General features: G+C 41.8%; 1 protein-coding gene across 1 annotated transcript; it reads left to right on the top strand.

The window, feature by feature from the left end:
* The first annotated feature begins 7766 nt into the window (after positions 1 to 7766).
* Positions 7767 to 11117, top strand: LOC141911107 (uncharacterized). Its single transcript, XM_074802065.1, has 4 exons — positions 7767 to 7827; positions 9388 to 9480; positions 9557 to 9714; positions 10517 to 11117. Exons 1-4 carry the CDS (start codon positions 7767 to 7769, stop codon positions 10739 to 10741), a joined length of 537 nt encoding a protein of 178 aa, XP_074658166.1. The 3' UTR covers positions 10742 to 11117.
* Positions 11118 to 19803: the final 8686 nt, after the last annotated feature.

Here is a 19803-nt window from a genome sequence, read left to right as displayed (position 1 = left end):
GTAGAACAACTAATCTTTGATAAGGCTGTGAAGCGTTCACAGATCGCGAAAGTACGCATTGCCGTTTAGATAGGGTGGAAAATACGCGACCTAATCTTTGAGAAGTCGCGAAGTTGTTCGTGGAACGGGCACCGATTCGGTGGAACCGGAATCTCTTAATCAATCTCGACACTATTGAGATTGTCGGCAAATATTTACCCCCGTATCGACGCAGACGACGTTGAGTTGCACGTACACTGAATACCAGTATAAGATACATTATACGTTAAGAATAAACTGACGATTTCCCGTTGAAAGTGCTGTCTAAACATTTACGTTTCGCGGTACCGAACATCCAGGCGGGACCTTACAATATATAGAAACATAATTCGCCGGTTCGTTTGCGTAAAAAAAAGAGTTTCTACTTTTGTTTAATGATTCGTAGTTCTGTTACGCAATCGGCCTCTGTAAACCTCGTCGAGACCGTTGTTGATAAAAAGGAATCTCCGGTTATCGCTCGGTGATTAATAATCAAGAGCGCCGCTATGGCAACTAAGATTACGTAGCGCGAAAGAAAAGACTCAAAAGAATTCTAAAATTTCAACGTCTTTCGTCATGTCGGCGAAAGCTTTCATGAATAAACATTGTTACTGATGGTTTTGATAGGATAATGTTACGTTTACGCGGTTTTTGGTCACGATAAAATCGCGGTATCGGATTTCGATAAAGAAGCACAGAACGCCAGCTTGTTGCGGCGTGTGATATCGGTGATGAATGTATCGTAGAATTCTAGATAACTACTATAGAATATTCCACGGATAAACGCGACAATTTCTGTACCGTTTTCTGGAGAAAAAATCTGTTTATTGAGTACACACTAGTCAGTAGTGTATGACAGAGTGGCGGTTACCACAGAAATCCGGCTGATAGCGTTTCAATACCCGCGAGGGTTTTATACGCGCAATATCCGCCTTTTGAAGATAACTGCATCTCCGGAGTTCAGAGAACGTAATAACCATTGATCCAAATAGCAATTTCTTTCCTGTCAATTTCAATCAAAACATAACGTTACTCGAGCGAGAAAGCGGGCGCGGACTTTCATTCGAAGTCACGTCCACGCGACCTTCACCGCGGGAGTTCCGGTACAAAAAAAAATCGTTAGATTGTTTACTCGGCATGAATTGCTATTATATCACGACTGGCGTTTCATCAAGATGTACATTCTGATCGGAGGAACGGTCCATGAATATTTTACGAGTCAGTCGCCCGCGGTGTCGTCCAGCAGTCGAACTTTTATCGTCTGCCGTTCACGTCCATCTGTCACGTGTCCTATATCCGTATCTGAATCTGCGTGTGTTTGAAACCGATTTCTATATTTCCATTTGAATACAGAAAAGGAAAACGAGTATAAAGATATCAAATCTATATGCGGTAAATGATTGGCTTCATTCGGGAAAATCGAGACAGTAATATCGATTTTGAGCACGAGAGTATCAAACTAGGAAAATAGTCACCGGTATCGTCCAGCAGTCGAACTGTTATCGTCTGCCGTTCCGTGATCTATTACCATATAAAAATCGACTTCGACACGACGAACAGACTCTATCAGTTCGTAACTTGCATATGGGAACTCTGCAGTCATAGATATAGACTCAATCAGTTCGTAACTTGCATATTGGAACTCTGCAGTCATAGATATAGACTCAATCAGTCCGTAACTTGCATATTGGAACACTGCAGTCATAGATATAGACTCAATCAGTCCGTAATTTGCATATTGGAACTCTGCAGTCATAGATATAGACTCAATCAGTCCGTAACTTGCATATTGGAACTCTGCAGTCATAGATATAGACTCAATCAGTCCGTAACTTGCATATTGGAACTCTGCAGTCATAGATATAGACTCAATCAGTCCGTAACTTGCATATTGGAACTCTGCAGTCATAGATATAGACTCAATAAGTTCGTAATTTGCATATTGGAACTCTGCAGTCATAGATATAGACTCAATCAGTCCGTATCTTGCATATTGGAACTCTGCAGTCATAGATATAGACTCAATCAGTCCGTAACTTGCATATTGGAACTCTGCAGTCATAGATATAGACTCAATCAGTCCGTAACTTGCATATTGGAACTCTGCAGTCATAGATATAGACTCAATCAGTCCGTAACTTGCATATTGGAACTCTGCAGTCATAGATATAGACTCTTAACAGTTCGTATCTTGCATATTTGAACACTGCAGTCATAGATATAGACTCTAACAGTTCGTATCTTGCATATTTGAACACTGCAGTCATAGATATACAGCAATAGCGACAAAACAATTTAATCATTTTAAATCAACGCATTAAAACAACACGGAACTAATGATGTTATATGTATATCTACACGATCCATTGTGGTACTGATTACATTTAGGGCTTCAGAACAGACGATAGCTACAAGATAGGAGACGATTGACGACTAAATGGCTAAAACCACTTTACAGGAAAAAAGCACATTTCGATCGCGCAGATGAATTATCATTATGCTTTGATTTTGCGGTATTCGTAACGCGTCGACCGAAGCGCTATTAATTCCGACGAGTCGTAATTACATATTTACGACGCAATTTCCTCCGCTCGTTTTGCGGTAACTGGCGTCTCGATTATCCAGCGCACATCGTCACAACCTCTCCCGGATTGCGTATAACAACTACGGTAGTTAATCGCTAGACGGTCAGCGACAGTTTTCGCGCCAGTCACCGGAAAACATATCGAATAATATCCTCTATTGGCGCATAAATCTACGGGAGGATATTAAACACGGCCGCTATGGCAGTTAAACGCGCTGAGAAATATTCCCGCGATGCACAAAATCGGATTTAAAGATCGCCGCTATGGCAGTTATTCATGTTGACAAATGAGATATTCATCGATGGAGAAATAATATGGATTTGAAGATCGCCGCTATGGCAGTCATCCGTCTTAAAAATAGATATATCCAGTGATGGGCCAATAATGCGGATTCAAAGATCGCCGCTATGGTAGTTATTCATGTTAACAGATGAAATATTCATCGGTGCACAAATGAAATGGATTTAAAGATCGCCGCTATGGCAGCTATTCGCGTTTACAAATGAGATATTCAACGGTGCACAAATAATACGGATTTAAAGATCGCCGCTATGGCAGCTATTCGTACTGAAGAATAGATATTGTCAATTTTCGGCTCAACGGATTTTGTATTTTTAAAGATGGCCACCATGGCAGCTAATTACACGAATAACACGCTACTTAAACCCGGACCGACTCGCGAACCGTCGGTCGAGGCGTATATATCGTTTCTAAACTGTTACGCGGCCATTTTCGTCGTGATTCTCGGAGTATTTGGAAACAGCGCCAGCACGCTGATCCTGTTAGCGATTAAAGCGTTGAGAAGGTCCACAACGGGCATGCTACTGATCGTGCTCGCGTTTTCCGATAACGGAGCTTTGTTGATCGGATTGTTTCCCGTTTGGATTAAAGCGATCAGCGGATTCAGTCTCTACGAAGAGAGTGCTGTCATCTGTAAACTGAGAACCGTATTCATGTATTTCACGTTGCAATTTTCGTCCAGCATCCTAGCGCTGATCGCCATCGAGCGTTTCGTTTCCGTTTATCAGCCGTCTAAAGCGAAACGATGGTTCTCGCTAAAACACGCCGGGATTATGGTCGGCTGTTTGGCGTTGGCGTTATTCGCCCTAAACAGCCACGCGTTCGTAACGATCACTATTGTTGACATGGAGGACGAACCGAAGCCGTGGTGCTACGCGACGCCGCATTACGTCAACTTCGTCGAAAATATCTGGGTTTACATCGATTTCTCCGTCTATTCGGTCACGTGGTTGATTATCAGTTTCTGTAACGTGTCGATCATACTGCGCGTGCGCCGGATTAACCGGCGTGTCGAGTACAACAGCCACCGAGTGTCGGCATCAGCCGCTAGTCGGCGCTCGAGGTTGACTAGTATGACGGTTATGTTGCTGGTGGTGAATACGTCGTTTTTGATCACTACGATCCCTTTCGCGATCTACGTTCTTTGCGATGTCAATCATCTGAACGACGACACGCAAAACATGATTTACGACAGTTTGTATTTGTTGTCCTACTTTAACAACGCCGTCAACTTCCTGTTGTACGTCATCAGCGGCACCAAGTTCCGGTCGGCCATGTTTGAATTAATACCCGATAGAGGGTGCATCGGTGGCACGCTCGGGTCGGAGAACGGAGTGACGAATAGAGGTTTCGCATTGTCGCACGTAAACTCAGTGACCTCCGCGCGAAGCCAATGAGAACAAGATGGCTGCACCCATAAATCTCCCTATGACGTCATTTTTCACATCATCATATTAACTGGATAGAATATGGTTGTAATCATAAATTCTCTTTGTGACGTCATTATGTATGCGATTGTAGATGTCGTATGGTACTCGTGGAGAAAGTAACTTTATATTTTACTACTAGCGCCTCTAGCGGTTGCTCGACTGCCAGTGGTCAGAATTGAATGTAAAAACAGTTTAATGTGGGTCATGGCTTGAATCGTGTGTATTTTTGTATGTCGCACGTTATGAAAATAAAGGATAAATCAAGAATCGTTTTGCTTCATACTGTGAGCATTGATCTGTCTCATAACCCACAGTAATCATTTGATCGTTACACGCGAGAGACGGGAAGCCTCTCGCGTCAAAACATCATTCACTACTGAACTCGAGGATTTCCGACGAGTAAACGTCACTAAATTGCATCCAATCATTTCATGACCGAACATCAAAAACAACTCAGCGCAATACGGGATATCGACAAATTCAAGTTCTTGAAATCCTCGTTTGATGGCGCTAGTCAGAACCGGAAATTGGAACCTAAATTCGCCATGTTCTAGTTCATTTGCAATAAAAATCTCTCGCTTCAAGTTTTTAGTTAGCGATATTTTCCTTACTATACAATGGCACGTATAATCCTTTGAGTATGATATCCTGACAATGTGTTGAATTCGATAAAACCCCGCTTCGAACGCTCAAGATTACTAGAAATGCAAAAAAAAACTACCAAAAATAACAAATTTAGCGATGACGCTCGAAGCAGCTAACGGAAGTAATGACTGGTGCCGGGTGTCATCACTTTGTTGTTGAGTTCAAGACTCTTAAGGTTAATTTATTGCAGGCTACAATGATAAATATAAAATAATATTATGAAATAAAATTGATTTTAGAAGAACTAAACTCGTAGATTCATAATAAAAATATGAAAATTACCAGGACTCGAACCAACAATTCAAATTGGGCCGTCAAGTGCTGCCACCATGTGATACCTGGCAACCAGTCTTTGCATCGTCAGCAGTTGCAAAATGTTTTTTTGATAATTTTAGGACATTTATAGTGATTTCTAGCCTTTGCAGTGAGGTTTTATCATATCCAACGTAGCGGTAGGATATCATATTTAAAGGATTATGCGTGACGATATATAGTAAGTAAAATATCGCTCATTGAAAACTTGAAGCGAGAGATTTTCATTGCAAATGAACTAGAACATGGCGGATTTAGGTCCAAATTTTAGGTTTAGTTTTATTTATTTCGCTCTAACCACGGTTCTGACTAGCGCCATCAAACGAGTAATTTAAGAACTTGAATTTGTCGATATCCCGTATCGCAGATATCCCGATAAAGCCTATTAAAAGTACACGTAGATAGAAATTATGATTACGAACTCCAGCGGTCCGCTCGGTTCCACGGTTCAGAGAGCTATAATATATCCGCTAGCTATAATCCGATTATATTCATAAGGACGTAAAAAGCGATGTCTTGTCGTATATTACCGATACCGTATCTTATCCATTCTCCGGGGGAATATAAGAACTCGTCGGTAAATTCTCGCTTGTTTGTCAAATATTTGCATTTTCTGATGGTTTTCAATATCGGGGTCGCGTGTTCGCGAATCCCGGTGATAAAACGAGCAGCTCAAACATATGACAGTGTCATGAATCATGCAACTTTTCGAAGTATTATCTTATCCGCTCGAGCAGTGGTTTAAAGCAGCCTCTATTTATCATTCCTGATGACTAGAAATTAAATTTAAGTAAGAAAAACAGTTTGCCTCGCTGGAAATGCTAGTGCTGGTTCTGGTGCTGGTGCTGGTGGTGCTGATGATACTGGGTCTGCTGGTGGTGCTGCTGCTGCTGCTGGCTGCTGGTGCTGCTGCAGGTGCTGCTGCTGCTGCTGCTGCAGGTGCTGCTGCTGCTGCAGGTGCTGCTGCTGCTGCTGCAGGTGCTGCTGCTGCTGCTGCTGCTGGTGCTGCTGCAGGTGCTGCTGCTGCAGGTGCTGCTGCTGCTGCTGCTGCTGCTGGTGCTGCTGCTGCTGCTGCTGCTGCTGCTGGTGCTGCTGGTGCTGCTGCTGCTGCTGGTGCTGCTGCTGCTGGTGCTGCTGCTGCTGGTGCTGCTGGTGCTGGTGCTGCTGCTGCTGCTGCTGCTGCTGCTGCTGGTGCTGCTGCTGCTGCTGGTGCTGCTGCTGCTGCTGGTGCTGCTGCTGCTGCTGGTGCTGCTGCTGCTGCTGGTGCTGCTGCTGCTGGTGCTGCTGCTGCTGCTGGTGCTGCTGCTGCTGCTGGTGCTGCTGCTGCTGCTGCTGCTGCTGCTGCTGCTGCTGCTGCTGCTGCTGCTGCTGCTGCTGCTGCTGCTGCTGCTGCTGCTGCTGCTGCTGCTGCTGCTGCTGCTGCTGCTGCTGCTGCTGCTGCTGCTGCTGCTGCTGCTGCTGCTGCTGCTGCTGCTGCTGCTGCTGCTGCTGCTGCTGCTGCTGCTGCTGCTGCTGCTGCTGCTGCTGCTGCTGCTGCTGCTATATACACTTCACATACTTGGTTGCAAAAAAGATTTGTTTAAAAAAATTCAGTTTGAAATATTTTTATTCTACATAAAGTAAAAATGCTCCCAATTCCTATTAATTTGCACCAGTGATTTGACTCTCGACTTAGCTAAGTCCGCAAACCGTACACATTGAATTAGTTGAAAGTCTATTGCAAATAGGTTTAAGATTCATTTTAATGATGGTAGAATATCTGATATATCAACTTCATATATTTGAAATGTATTCGTTAAGATATTGAAGTTAAGATGATTTCCTTAGTCCTAAAGTGAAGTTGATAGGGGTTATTTCTATTTTGTCGGAAGAATTTTACAATAATGAAATGTTTCATTTCAGATATAAATTCATTGATTGAACTAATCAATTCTCGATTTCTATAGATTTAGAATTCTTTGTGAAGCCTGCGCAGTTTCCGGGGTGAGACGAGGGCCACAAAACAGCACACACCGGGAAGAGGGGACACAAATATCTATTTCATAAATTCAATTAAGATTCTTCTTCCTGGGCCCGCGATCTACGTCCCTTGATGCATTTAACACTTGTCATTTAAATATTTCCTAGCTAGTCGATGAGTGTCATTGTTGGGGGCATTTCTATTTTACAATTATGAAATGTTTGGGAGTCCAGATTCAGGAATTTTTAATCATAGATAAGCATACATTGATTGGACTGATGAATCATTGCGAAAATATATCAATAGATTTCTATATCATAAATTGTTTTGGAAGCTTGTGCAGTTTCCGGGGTGAGACGAGGACCACAAAACAGCACAAACTAGGAAGACTGGGACACAAACCCTGTGTGAACGGACGACAGCAGTTCTACTGGAGACAGACGACAGCAGTTCTACTGGAGACAGACGACAGCAGTTATACAGTTGATACTAAACGACTCTACTGAAGATAACAGGATGGATCAGTTACAGATTATGTTTGTGGCGGCAGTTTTACAGATTCTGTTGTTGGCTCAAGGTAATTACTCAGTAAATGATTGTTGAAAACTGGCGGGGGGGGGGACTGTCGATTAGATGTTTACTGGTGTGAAAAGTAAAGATTTACGGAAAAGATTTTAAATCGTGGTTCGAACTTACGTTGATATATCGACTAAAAATCATAATATATATCAGATGTTTTTTCTGTTTGTTTAAATGACTACGGTAAGGAGGGTGGATCTCCTTCCCGTGTTCCATGTCGCTATCGACCTGTTTTAACATAGGCCTGTGTATAGTTTAAGGCAAGTTTCGAAGTTATTTGTAGCCTGCCGTTCTGGGTATCGTCGTTGTTAAGTATGCCTGAGACCTAACTGAGAGGCCCTGGTCTAAAGGACACACGAGGGTATTTTTTCGCCCGATCGCGCGCCGATTAAATTCGCCAGCGATTTCGCCGACGAATTTAACGCCCGATACGAGAAGCACACGTAGCGATCAAACCGAAATTTGGCGAACCGAAGTCAGCGACCGCCACTTAGTGCGAGAGGGTTAACAAGTCGCATGATATCAACAATGCATCCTATTGGTTGATATAAATGGATCGCTCGGCGGAATTCACCGAGTGCTGGCAGACGAGTGAATTTTGCGGCCGATCCGACGGCGTAAATAATCGAGCGAAAGTATCAAACATGTTTGATACGGGCTTTTCGCCGGGCGATCGAGTCGGCCGACGAAATCGTCGTCGCCGTCAGTGGCCACACGAGCGGTTTATAAATTTGCCGCTATCGGGCGATGAGATACGCTCATGTTCCCCAACTAAACGTTTTGGTCAAACGGGCGGGCGCAGGAAAACATTGGTTAGTGGCGTATCCGTGGTTTGGCTTAACCAGGTTATAATGAGAGGCCACACGATAGCAATGGTTAGCTTACAGCGTTTTACTGCGCATAAGCATTAACAGGGTTTTCCTGCGCCGGCCCCAATTCTATTTTTGTTCGCCCTGAGTCCGTTGCGAGTGGGTTCAATGCTAGAGGTTTTGGTAAGATTTGGTGTTTCGGCTGATCGCAAACGTATATCCGTATATTCTTTCGTAGCTTTTTCATACCCTCTGCCGACATCGTTATGTTGAGTTTGACGGCGTTTTGGTCGAGCGCATTCGGTTCTATCTTTGAGGGCATATGTGTATGATTAGTACTGTCCACGTCCCTTCGAGGTCGGTGGGTCTTTGCGAGGCGATCATCGCTGGTGGTTGTGTACGTACGCCCGGCTTAACGGCACGCGTTTGTCGGTTTCTAGTGGACTATTGCATGCAATAACTGGAAATTGTTGCCGGTAGCTGGAAACCGCTACCGCAGTTTGACCGTTTTCGCGAGTGTTTTTTTTTCGGTGGCATAGCTTGAAACCGCTGCGGAAAGCATTTTCACGAGCGGTTTCCAGCCAGCAATATCCAGTTGGTCGGTTATTTTCTTTTCGCCCTTTCTTTTTCCTAGTCGACCGGGGGTGGACTCGCGCACGGTTTGTCCACGTCCTCGTAGCGCAGCTGGTAAGAAAATTATATATACACAATTCAGTGTTAGAGACGCTGATTTAATTTTTTCTTTTCAGGAACAGCTCTTTCAAATCTGACATGCGCATCCTGCTGGTACGATCATGGCTCTTCATCCGGATTCGGTCCGCTGAATGCCTTCGCCAAAAAGGGTGAGTTTAGGATATAGAAATTTAGATTAAAACTTTCTACATCGATAAAGTAAATTCGTCTACTTTTTGTTGTCAGTTGGAATTTCTGTAATCGAAGACTCTTCGTCGATGAACGAGTGTAAAAAAACTATATATGAAGGTACCTCGACTGGTGAGAAATTAGTTAACGCCAAGCTCGAGTCCTACAAGACAAACGTAAAAGGCACCGCATGTCCCATTGGTCATACCTGTGTGGTAAGTGTTTTGTCTATTCAAAACTTCGTAATGCACTGCGCTACGGGAGTCGAAGATACGTCATCACCTATTCATTAGCTTAACAAAATACAGTAGGTGGCGCCACGTTACGGGCCGCAAAAGTTGTTTTCAGCATTACGCGAGCGTATGCTAGGTAAACGATCGCCGATAGATGAAAACGCAAACAAATTTATGCCAATTCATGATTTATATCTGAATGCAAATTCCTTACCGGACAAATTGATGCATAATATGTACAGATAAACTCACTATTAACGAAATTACGGACCAAAACGTCGCACGGAGAGCAGGTGTGACAGACAGTATATTATCTTTCCAAAGTGTAACCAACGTTTTTAAATAGAAACTCACCCGCACCAATCCTCGTGAAATGGGATTAATTTCTAAGCAGTGATACTTTTTAACACAACCCCTTAAATATGTACCATTGTTTCTATATCCATTGACTTACACTAGTATTGAAGGATTGTCAAAAAGTCTTCATTTCTCATGTTGAAATGAGAAAAGAACAGCCATTTCTCAAAATCTAACATTGTTTTTCCTGCATTCTCATGCCAACGAACCATGAATTAAGATGATTTGAACATGATTTCAAATGGTAGGCATGGAAACATATTGTTGAAATTAATTTAGAATTGAGTCTCTTTCTTTTCTCTGATTCAAATGAGGTAAGGAAGACTTTTTTTTAGCGATTTATCAATAAAGTGTAGACTTTAGGAGATCACGTGTGTAGCTCCTAGTCTCAGCGCCATCAATTGAATGTATGTCTTCTTATTTTTAGAAGATAGCCGATAAAGAAAAATCAGCTAGTTATTTCATTCGAGGCTGTATGCTTAAAACTGATGAGAATTGTAAATTGGTGCAAAGTGGCGCTGTAACACAAAATGAAGACAATTTCTATGTTTTTTGCTGCGACGATTTCAACTATTGTAACAGTGCTGTCATCTACAGGATGAATTTGTTAATAATTGTTGGAGTGATTCTCGGCGCGTTTCTGGACGGTTAAAATATGTGATGAGTTTTAGTGATACATAAACTTTAAATCGCTTTTAGGCTTTTTAAACAGATTCTTAAATCCTACTTTACTAGAGCCACGTGGTGGATCCGTTAGATTGCCTTAGTAAGCATAGTCGCGTTTGCCACTCGATTCAGGACCAGTTCTACAATTCGGGTTTGAAATTCGTGCCCCTGTTTGAATAGGAGTTAACTCACTATAGGTCGGTCTTGCGACGGCTTGTTACTCACTGCGACCTACACCCGGCTTAACTCTCGATTCAAGCCCGGGTCCTGTGTGAGCCACTGAATTTCAGGATTCGAACCTGATAGCATGGTGAGACGTCCTGTCAGCGCGTTAGACCTACTGGTTATTGTCTGCAAATCAAATACATGTAATCTACATATAAATTCTATGTAATATAACAGATGTCTATCTAATCTACATATCAAGTCTATGTAATTTAATCTATAGATATCAAGTCTATGTAATCTAAGATGTCTAAGTAATCTACATATCAAGTCTATGTAATTTAATCTATAGTTATTAAGTCTGTAATCTAAGATGTCTTAGTAATCTACAAATCAAGTCTATGTAATGTAGTTATTAAGTCTGTAATCTAAGATATGTTTATGTATAATCTATAGATAGGTCTGTATTATCTAAATAACAAGTCTGATGTAATCTTGACATTTTTAATATATGTATCAATTATGCAAATTAGGAAATCAATTGTGGTTATCGGAATTGAATAAAAGATTCATCTGGACAAATAAGATTTCATCGTTTGTTTTATGGAAAACTAGGACCTCCCTCCAGCAGTAAACCGGTTTCGAACCTAGGACAACTCAGCAGCAGTAAAACGAGTTTGGACCTAGGGCACCCCTGTTTATCCAGACAGCGCCCATAGATTCACAGATTGTCATCTTTTGGAATTTCCTCTGAACTAAAGATTTGCTTAGTCGAGTAGTGTGATATCTGACTTGATGAATAGTGTTACAAAAAATATTTCAACCAACATCGAGTTGATCTTTAACGATGTCTATTTGATTACAAACTAATTATTTGAGAGAAGTCTTGACGATCAAAAATTTGAAGAAGGAAATCGGCAATGTATTGAGTGTCTGAGGGGCTGCATGACCGAGGCCGAGGGAGGCAGGCTCCGGGCTGCTATAAATTGATATCTGCAATTTAATGTTGGGTCTCAAGAAAAAAGATGGGGTAAGTTAAAAGCAGAATTTAATTCTTTGTATTGTTTATGATGTCGGATTTGTTTCATCTGGCATCATTATCGCGATGATGATGATAAGGTTTTTACAATGTACGCATTTGATGACGAATATTGTGAGCATCTATTTTTAAAGTAAACAAGTGTTAAAAAAGACGCATATTTTACGGTTGACAACTGAAGAAAATCGACCAAAAATCTTTTGATACTAAATTTTGATACTAAATAAAAAACAGTATATTATAAATCTTAGATTTGGTTTTGGATTTTTGTTTTCCATTTTGGACAAAAGATAGCTGTTACAGTTAAACATAAGCGGAGTGATTAGGGTCTTCGAACATCGGATATCCGGCCCTGAATCGGCATGAGTTCTAGATTGGATTCGAACCCGGGATAGCCCAGATTTTATTCCCTTTTCGCCATCTTGACCACTGTGGTGCTGGTGGAAATCTGCTAGATGAAAGCTATCAAGGAATTGTCTTAACATGGTGAATACTTCAATGAAATTATGATTCAACATTAATTTTATGTTTATTAACATGCCTATTCGTTTGGAGATTGAAGTTTCATATTCCGCCTCGTACGACTCAATGGAACCGTGACCGGGACAGACGCGATTAACCTATATACATTCTATACACTAAACTCCCCGCTCCTCTTACGGTAACTTAAACTTATATATACTGCCTTACGACACGAAGGGATTTGGGAGAATATCTACCGTGTGTGGACCGTGTGGTGCAGTTTGAATTAGCAGAGATTCAGGATAATATTGACTGACCAAGATGAATACATGTGGGATTTTCCGTATGGGAATAAGATAGGACTAAACTCCCCCGCTCCTCCTACGGCCCTGAGGTCTAAGCGTCACCAAATAGAACATTCTAGGGATTCGTGTCATCAAACTGAGTGGTAAGTTGGTATTCATTTTCGTTCTTTTTCTGTATCCGTATATATTTAACATGTGTGTAAAATTTTGTCTCGTTTGCCATAGCAAAACGGGACCTTTTCCTCGCTTGCCAGGGCTAGATCGTTTCTTATCTGACGTGGTTAGCGGACAATAGAAAGAATCTCTGAGGTTTTTTGCCGTTCGTTGTGTTAAAGAGTTCTTTCATCTCCTCAGACTCACTCAGTTCGGCAGGTTTCGGCTCATTCAAGGCATAATTTGAAGCGGCATTGTGAACAAGCCGAGTATTTTTGATGAAGTTATCTTTGCTCGTGCCATTTAACCGCCGCACTTGCCGGTAAGAAATCACGGGAGTCAGCTTCGTTATTTTCCAGCCGACGAAACGAACAGTATCCCGGCATCAATCGCTTTCTACGCGGCCCTGTTCAATACATTCGGCCTCGGTCCACCCGACGACAGACTCAATGTTCATCTCGATGACACCAAACACAACACACGCAAATACTGATCAGTTGGTTCCGTACGATTAGAAAAAATAGTTAGATGTATGAAATAGTTAGCAATAAATGCCTGTGCTCACTTGATGACCGGTTTTTGGATCAGGTTTAGAATCGTGATCGTCTAAAAAAGACTTTTATAGTACCTTGGATACTGGGGTCAAAACGCCTGTCGCTCTCTCCCCGACTATACTAGAAATACCCCGATTCAAATGTACTCTTAAGCCTAATTCTTTCATAGAAGATTGTTTCTTTAATAGTTTCAGAGCATTTTTTCCTGGTTACAGTCTTAGTGGTTGTTGAATGCACTATTTTAGAGAATAAAATTTAATTTGCTTGAAATTCTTCCTTTGGCATGTGAGCCTATCGCTTTACCGGATGCTAATACATTCCGCTGACAAAAGAGTTCTATCAAAAATGGTTTGAAGTTCGTTTTAAAAAGATGATCCCCTTCAAAAAACCCTAAATGAGAGTAGAAATATCCATATACAATGGAATCGTATTAAACATTGAATGAAATTCGGCTAAAAAAAATATCTTTATTACTCGCATGCCACAGTAAGATTGCGAGGCTGAGTCAGATATTTTCCGTACAGTGCTGCCCCTAGAAATTACAAAAGCGGAATTTCTGTGAACTAAAATAGTGGCGCATATTTACCACCGGAATTTTAATTTACTTATTACGTACAATACGGACCAGTGTGTCGTCTAATTCTGATTAAATATGATACTATGAATACTTTATGAATTTTGTATGATATTGCCTTAATTTTTAGGTAACATATTTCTTATATTTCTTTTTAGCTTAAATTCACTTACTTATCAATCAATATAGTATTTATATGCAGAATTGATTATTTATTTGCATTTTGGAATGATGATTTATCATCTGAATTGACAAAATGTACATATTTTCTCTTCAATATATTCTAATTGCGCGCAAATAATCAGGGAACATACAAACACCTGTCGCTCTCTCACCGACCATACTAGAAATATTCCGATTCAAGTTTACTCTTTTAAGGCTCATTCTTTTATAGAAAAATTGTTTGGTTCAAACGTTTCAGAACAGTTTCCAGAATTTGAGAATTTTCCTCGGAATCCGGCCCGCAAATCGGTAATTAGTTCGTCCACTACTGCCGTTCGAAGGCTCTGGCAAGCGAGTATTATGTTAGTTCACGTTTTCCACGCTATCCTTTTACGTAGCGGCAGCACTAGACGGTCGAGATTGTGTTGATCGCGCAATTTTTACTGTGGAGCGGGCTCAATTCAATCGCTAAATCTTTATTTACAGTTCGAACTCAATTGATAAAGACGTTAAAGCCACGATGATTTTAGATGTACGAATTTTGATATTGGGTAAAAAGACAAGAATTCATGATATTTCATATCCTCACACAGGGACGCACAGGGGGACCTCACTCCAGTCTCCAGTTGACTTCGGCGCAAGATAGACACGTCGTCACGACACTGTCACTGGTGAGGGACCTACTAAATTTATTTTGAATCTGCCAGTCTTTGTTACACTACCTGTTCCGGGTTGTTCGGGGAACGACGGCTAGGTGCTAGGCTAACAGGGACCTCACTCGGTGTCAATAACCACTTTCTAGCCTACACGGGCCGCACTACCCAGGCCGCTTGCATTGCACATGGTGCAGGTGATAGTTTCACAAATCTTGTTGGTTGAGACCAGCTGACTCGACCAGTTAGTTACAACGGCTTTCTCCCACTGCCACAGGCTGGGCTCTTGTGTAAAACGAGAATCTGTTAATCCAGTGTGACTGAAAACTGCTGAAAACTTTTGCCTCAGCCTTTACTTTGTCAGAGTAATTGTACTGTTTTGCCTCCCTTTTCACCCATCCTCCCTCAACCTCATCACCCCATCCTCCCCCCACCTCTCATCCCATCCTCCCCCAACCTCATCACCCCAACCTCCCCCAACCTCTCATCCCATCCTCCCCCAACCTCTCACATCATCCTCCCCAACCTCTCACCCCGTCCTCCCCCAACCTCATCACCCCATTGTCTCCAACCTCATCACCCCCTCCTCCCCCAACCTCATCCCATCCTGCCCCCACCTCTCATCCCATCCTCCCCAACCTCTCACCCCATCCTCCCCCATCGTCATCACCCCATCCTCCCTCAACCTCTCACCCCATTCTCCCTCAACCTCACCCCAACCTCCCCCCACCTCTCACCCCATCCTCCCCAACCTCTCACCCCATCCTCCCCCAACCTCTCACCCCATCCTCCCCCAACCTCATCACCCCCTCCTCCCCCAACCTCATCCCATCCTGCCCCCACCTCTCATCCCATCCTCCCCAACCTCTCACATCATCCTCCCCCAACCTCTCACCCCATCCTCCCCCATCGTCATCACCCCATCCTCCCTCAACCTCTCACCCCATTCTCCCTCAACCTCACCCCAACCTCCCCCCACCTCTCACCCCATCCTCCCCAACCTCTCACCCCATCCTCCCCAACCTCATCACCCCATCCTCCCCCAACCTCATCACCCCCTCCTCCCCAAACCTCTCACCCCATCCTCTCCCAACCTCTCAGTCAGTCTCCCTGTTAATGTGATTTCAATTTTATTTCAGGTTTTCCTGTCGGGCTGTCGTGTGTAAACTTCATCATGAATACTGGACGTGGTCAGTCAACTTCTTCCGGACTACTAGTCAACTAACTGGACTACTAGTCAACTAACCGGACTATTAGTGAACTAACTGGACTATACGTGAACTTACCAGACTATATGTGAACTAACTGGACTATTTAGTCAACTAACCGGACTATAAGTGGATTGATACTCATAAAAAACAGTCAATGGTGGACTCCAGGAGGTTTTTGTGGAACTCGGTGGACTACCATTACTGCTAGACAAGGGCTAGTGAGTGTGTGAGTAGAATTTCTTATAAGTTTCCAAAACAATTATGAGAAAGCAGTTTATCTGTAAACACTGTTTACTGCATTTCATAAGAATAGCAATGGGGTTATTTGAAGCAGCCTGTAATTGTGTTGCAGGAATTATAATTCAGGGTTTTTAGATAGAGCATCAATTTCTACCTTAAAAATTAATTGGATATTTGACATAATTGAATAAAAATCGTTTTAGGACCGAATTTCGCGAATTTCATCAAAAGTTGTGACGAAATTAAGGGGGTCAAAACACGAAATCCTGAATATCTCATTTTAGGAACCTCGGATCCAAAATCTAACCTCATATTTGTAATCAGCACCCCAAAAAACATGTCTGCACTAAATTTCATTAAAATTGGGCCAAAAAAAAAATTTTGACTTTGTACCCCATTTTTGGGGTGCATATTTTGGGCATTCAAACCCTTATTTGCTCATGAAGATGAATTCCGATTCAAAATCTGATTGCGGATCCGTAATCTACACCTCAGAATACATATTCCTACAAAATTTTGAAGGAATCGGAGAAAAAAAGTTTTTCGCTGAAAAAAAACTCCTGGACTTACACCTTAGATTTTTGCCATTTTTGGCCAAAAAATCGAATCTCTTCGATTTGCTTGATATTTTAGTCCTTTATATTTTTAGGGATGCGGATTCCAAATCTGCAATCAGATTTTGAATATCTCGATAACTCTGGGGTCCAAGGCCTTTTGAAAATTTAGGGGTCCCCCCAAAAATTCGAATTTCTCATTTTCTGGGCCTCGGATCCGGAAAATTCGTTCAGATTTGCGATCAGCACCCCTTAATACATGTCTGAACGGAATTTCATCAAAATCGGAGACAAAAAATATTTGACCCCTGACACTCATTTTGGGAGTAGCCTACCTTAGATTGCCATTTCTCTGATACACCAGTAACTTTACTTAACTCTTACACTGTGTATAACTGATTGGTGGCATCAAATCTATTAAGTTTCTTTTATATCTTTTAGGATGTTTGTCATCATTAGGATGGAATTATTTTGAGTTTGATGATCAGGATCAGATGAACTGGATAAATATGTGTGGGCAGTGTTAGAACTCACCGGGAGGATAAACAAACAAACGAACAAATATTGGGATAACTTGACTTCAAATTTACTCTTAAGCATTATTCTTTAATAGTTTCCGAGCATTATTTCTGGTTACAGTGTTAGTGGTAGTTGAATGCACTATTTTAGAGAATAGAATTTAATTTGCTTGAAGTTCTTCCTTTGGCATGTGAGCCTACCGCTTTACCGGATGCTAATACATTCCGCAGACAAAAGAGTTCTATCAAAAATGGTTTAAAATTCGTTTTAAAAAGATGATCCCCTTCGAAAAACCTTAAACGATAGTAGAATTATTCATATACAATGGAATCGTATTAGATAATCAACGAAATTCGGCTAAGAAAAATATCTGTATTGCTCGCATGCCACAGTAAGATCGCGAGGCTGAGTAAAATATTTACCGTACAGTGCTGCCCCTATGAATAACGATAGCGGAATTTCTGCGAACTAAAATAGCGCATATTTACCGCCGGAATTTAAATGTCCTTATTACGTACAATACGGACCAGTGTGTCGTCTAATTCTGATTAAATATGATACTATGAATACGTTCTGAATTTTGTATGATATTTCCTTATTTTTTAGGTAACATATTTAATTCTTTTTAGCTAAAATTCACTTACTTATCAATTAATATAGTATTTGTATACTGAATAAATTATTCATTTTCATTTTTTAATGATAATTTATCATCAGAATTGACAAAATGTCCATATTTTTTCTTCGATAAAGTCTATTTGCGCGCAAATAAACAGGGAACATACAAACACCTATCGCTCTCTCCCAGACCATACTATAAATACCCTGATTCAAATTAACTCTTTTAAAGCTCATTCTTTTATAGAAAAATTGTTTGGTTCGAACGTTTCAGAGCAGTTTTCAGAGTTTGAGAATTTTCCTCGGAATCCGGCCCGCAAATCGGTAATTAGTTCGTCCACTCCTGCCGTTCGAAGACTCTGGCAAGCGAGTATTATGTTAGTTCACATTTTCCACGCTATCGTTATATATAGCGGCAGCACTAGACGGTCGAGATTGAATTGATCGCGCTATTTTACTGTGGAGCGGGCTCAATTCAATCGCTAATTCTTTATTTACAGTGAACTATTCCTTCAATTGATAAAGACTTTAAAGCCGCGATGATTCTAAATGTGCGAATTTTGATATTGGTAAAAAAGATAAGAATTCATTCATGATGTTTCATTTTCATGTCCTCAGGTACACACACTTTAGGGTGACCTCACTCACTCCAGACCCAGTGACTTCGCAGACACTTCGACAGTCAGTTACTAGTGAGGCCGGGACCTACTCAAATTTAGTCTGAATCAGTCAGTCGTTGTTACTACGAGTTCCGGGTTGTTAAGGGAACGACAGCTAGGTACTAGACTAACAGGGACCTCACTCGGTGTCAAAAACCACTTTCTAGCCTACACGGGCCGCACTACCCTAGCCGCTTGCATTGCACATGGTGCAGGCGATAGTTTCACCTTCAACTTCCTCCGGCACCACATCTTGTTCAGCAGATTAAGGCCAGCTGACTCGACCAGTTAGTTACACCAGCTTTCTCCCACTGCCACAGGCTGGGCTCTTGTGTAAAACGAGAATCTGTTAATCCAGTGTCGTACTGAAAACTGCTGAAAACTTTTGCTTAAGCCTTTACTTTGTCAGAGTAATTGTACTGTTTTGCTTCCCTTTTCACCCATCCACCCTCAACCTCATCACCCCATCCTCCCGCAACCTCTCACCCCATCCTCCCTCAACCTCTCACCCCATCCTCCCTCAACCTCTCACCCCATCCTCCCTCAACCTCTCACCCCATCCTCCCTCAACCTCTCACCCAATCCTCCCTCAACCTCTCACCCCATCCTCCCACAACCTCATCACCCCATCCTCCCCCAACCTCTCAGTCAGTCTTCCTGTTAATGTGATTTCAATTTTATATTTCAGGTTTTCCTGTCGGGCTGTCGTGTGTAAACTTCATCACGAATACTGGATGTGGACTTCAACTGAAATTCATCACAGTTTTACTTCTTCAGTCAACTTCTTCCGGACTACTAGTCAACTAACTGGACTACTAGTCAACTAACCGGACTATTAGTGAACTAACTGGACTATACGTGAACTTACCAGACTATTTGTGAACTAACTGGACTATTTAGTCAACTAACCGGACTAAAGTGGATTGATACTCATAAAAAACAGGCTGTGGTGGACTCCAGGAGGTGTGGAACTCTGTATGTGGATTTGTGGAACTCGGTGGACTACCATTACTGCTAGACAAGGGCTAGTGAGTGTGTGAGTAGAATTTCTTATAAGTTTCCAAAACAATTATGAGAAAGCAGTTTATCTGTAAACACTGTTTACTGCATTTCATAAGATTTGTCAATGTGGTTATTTGAAGCAGCCTGTAATTGTGTAGCAGGAATTATAATTCAGGGT

The sequence above is a fragment of the Tubulanus polymorphus genome, chromosome 9 (genome assembly GCF_964204645.1).
Source record: "Tubulanus polymorphus chromosome 9, tnTubPoly1.2, whole genome shotgun sequence".
NCBI lineage: Eukaryota > Metazoa > Nemertea > Palaeonemertea > Tubulaniformes > Tubulanidae > Tubulanus > Tubulanus polymorphus.
The sequence above is the reverse complement of the archived record's forward strand: the minus strand, read 5'-3'. Positions and strand labels throughout refer to the sequence as shown.

Bases quoted from the DNA above. Each gene is read 5' to 3' on its own strand.
- LOC141911107 (XM_074802065.1), top strand. From the start codon at position 7,767: ATGGATCAGTTACAGATTATGTTTGTGGCGGCAGTTTTACAGATTCTG. The intron at 7,828-9,387 runs GTAATTACTCAG...TTTTCTTTTCAG, and splicing joins GATTCTGTTGTTGGCTCAAG to GAACAGCTCTTTCAAATCTG. The intron at 9,481-9,556 runs GTGAGTTTAGGA...TTTTGTTGTCAG, and splicing joins GAATGCCTTCGCCAAAAAGG to TTGGAATTTCTGTAATCGAA.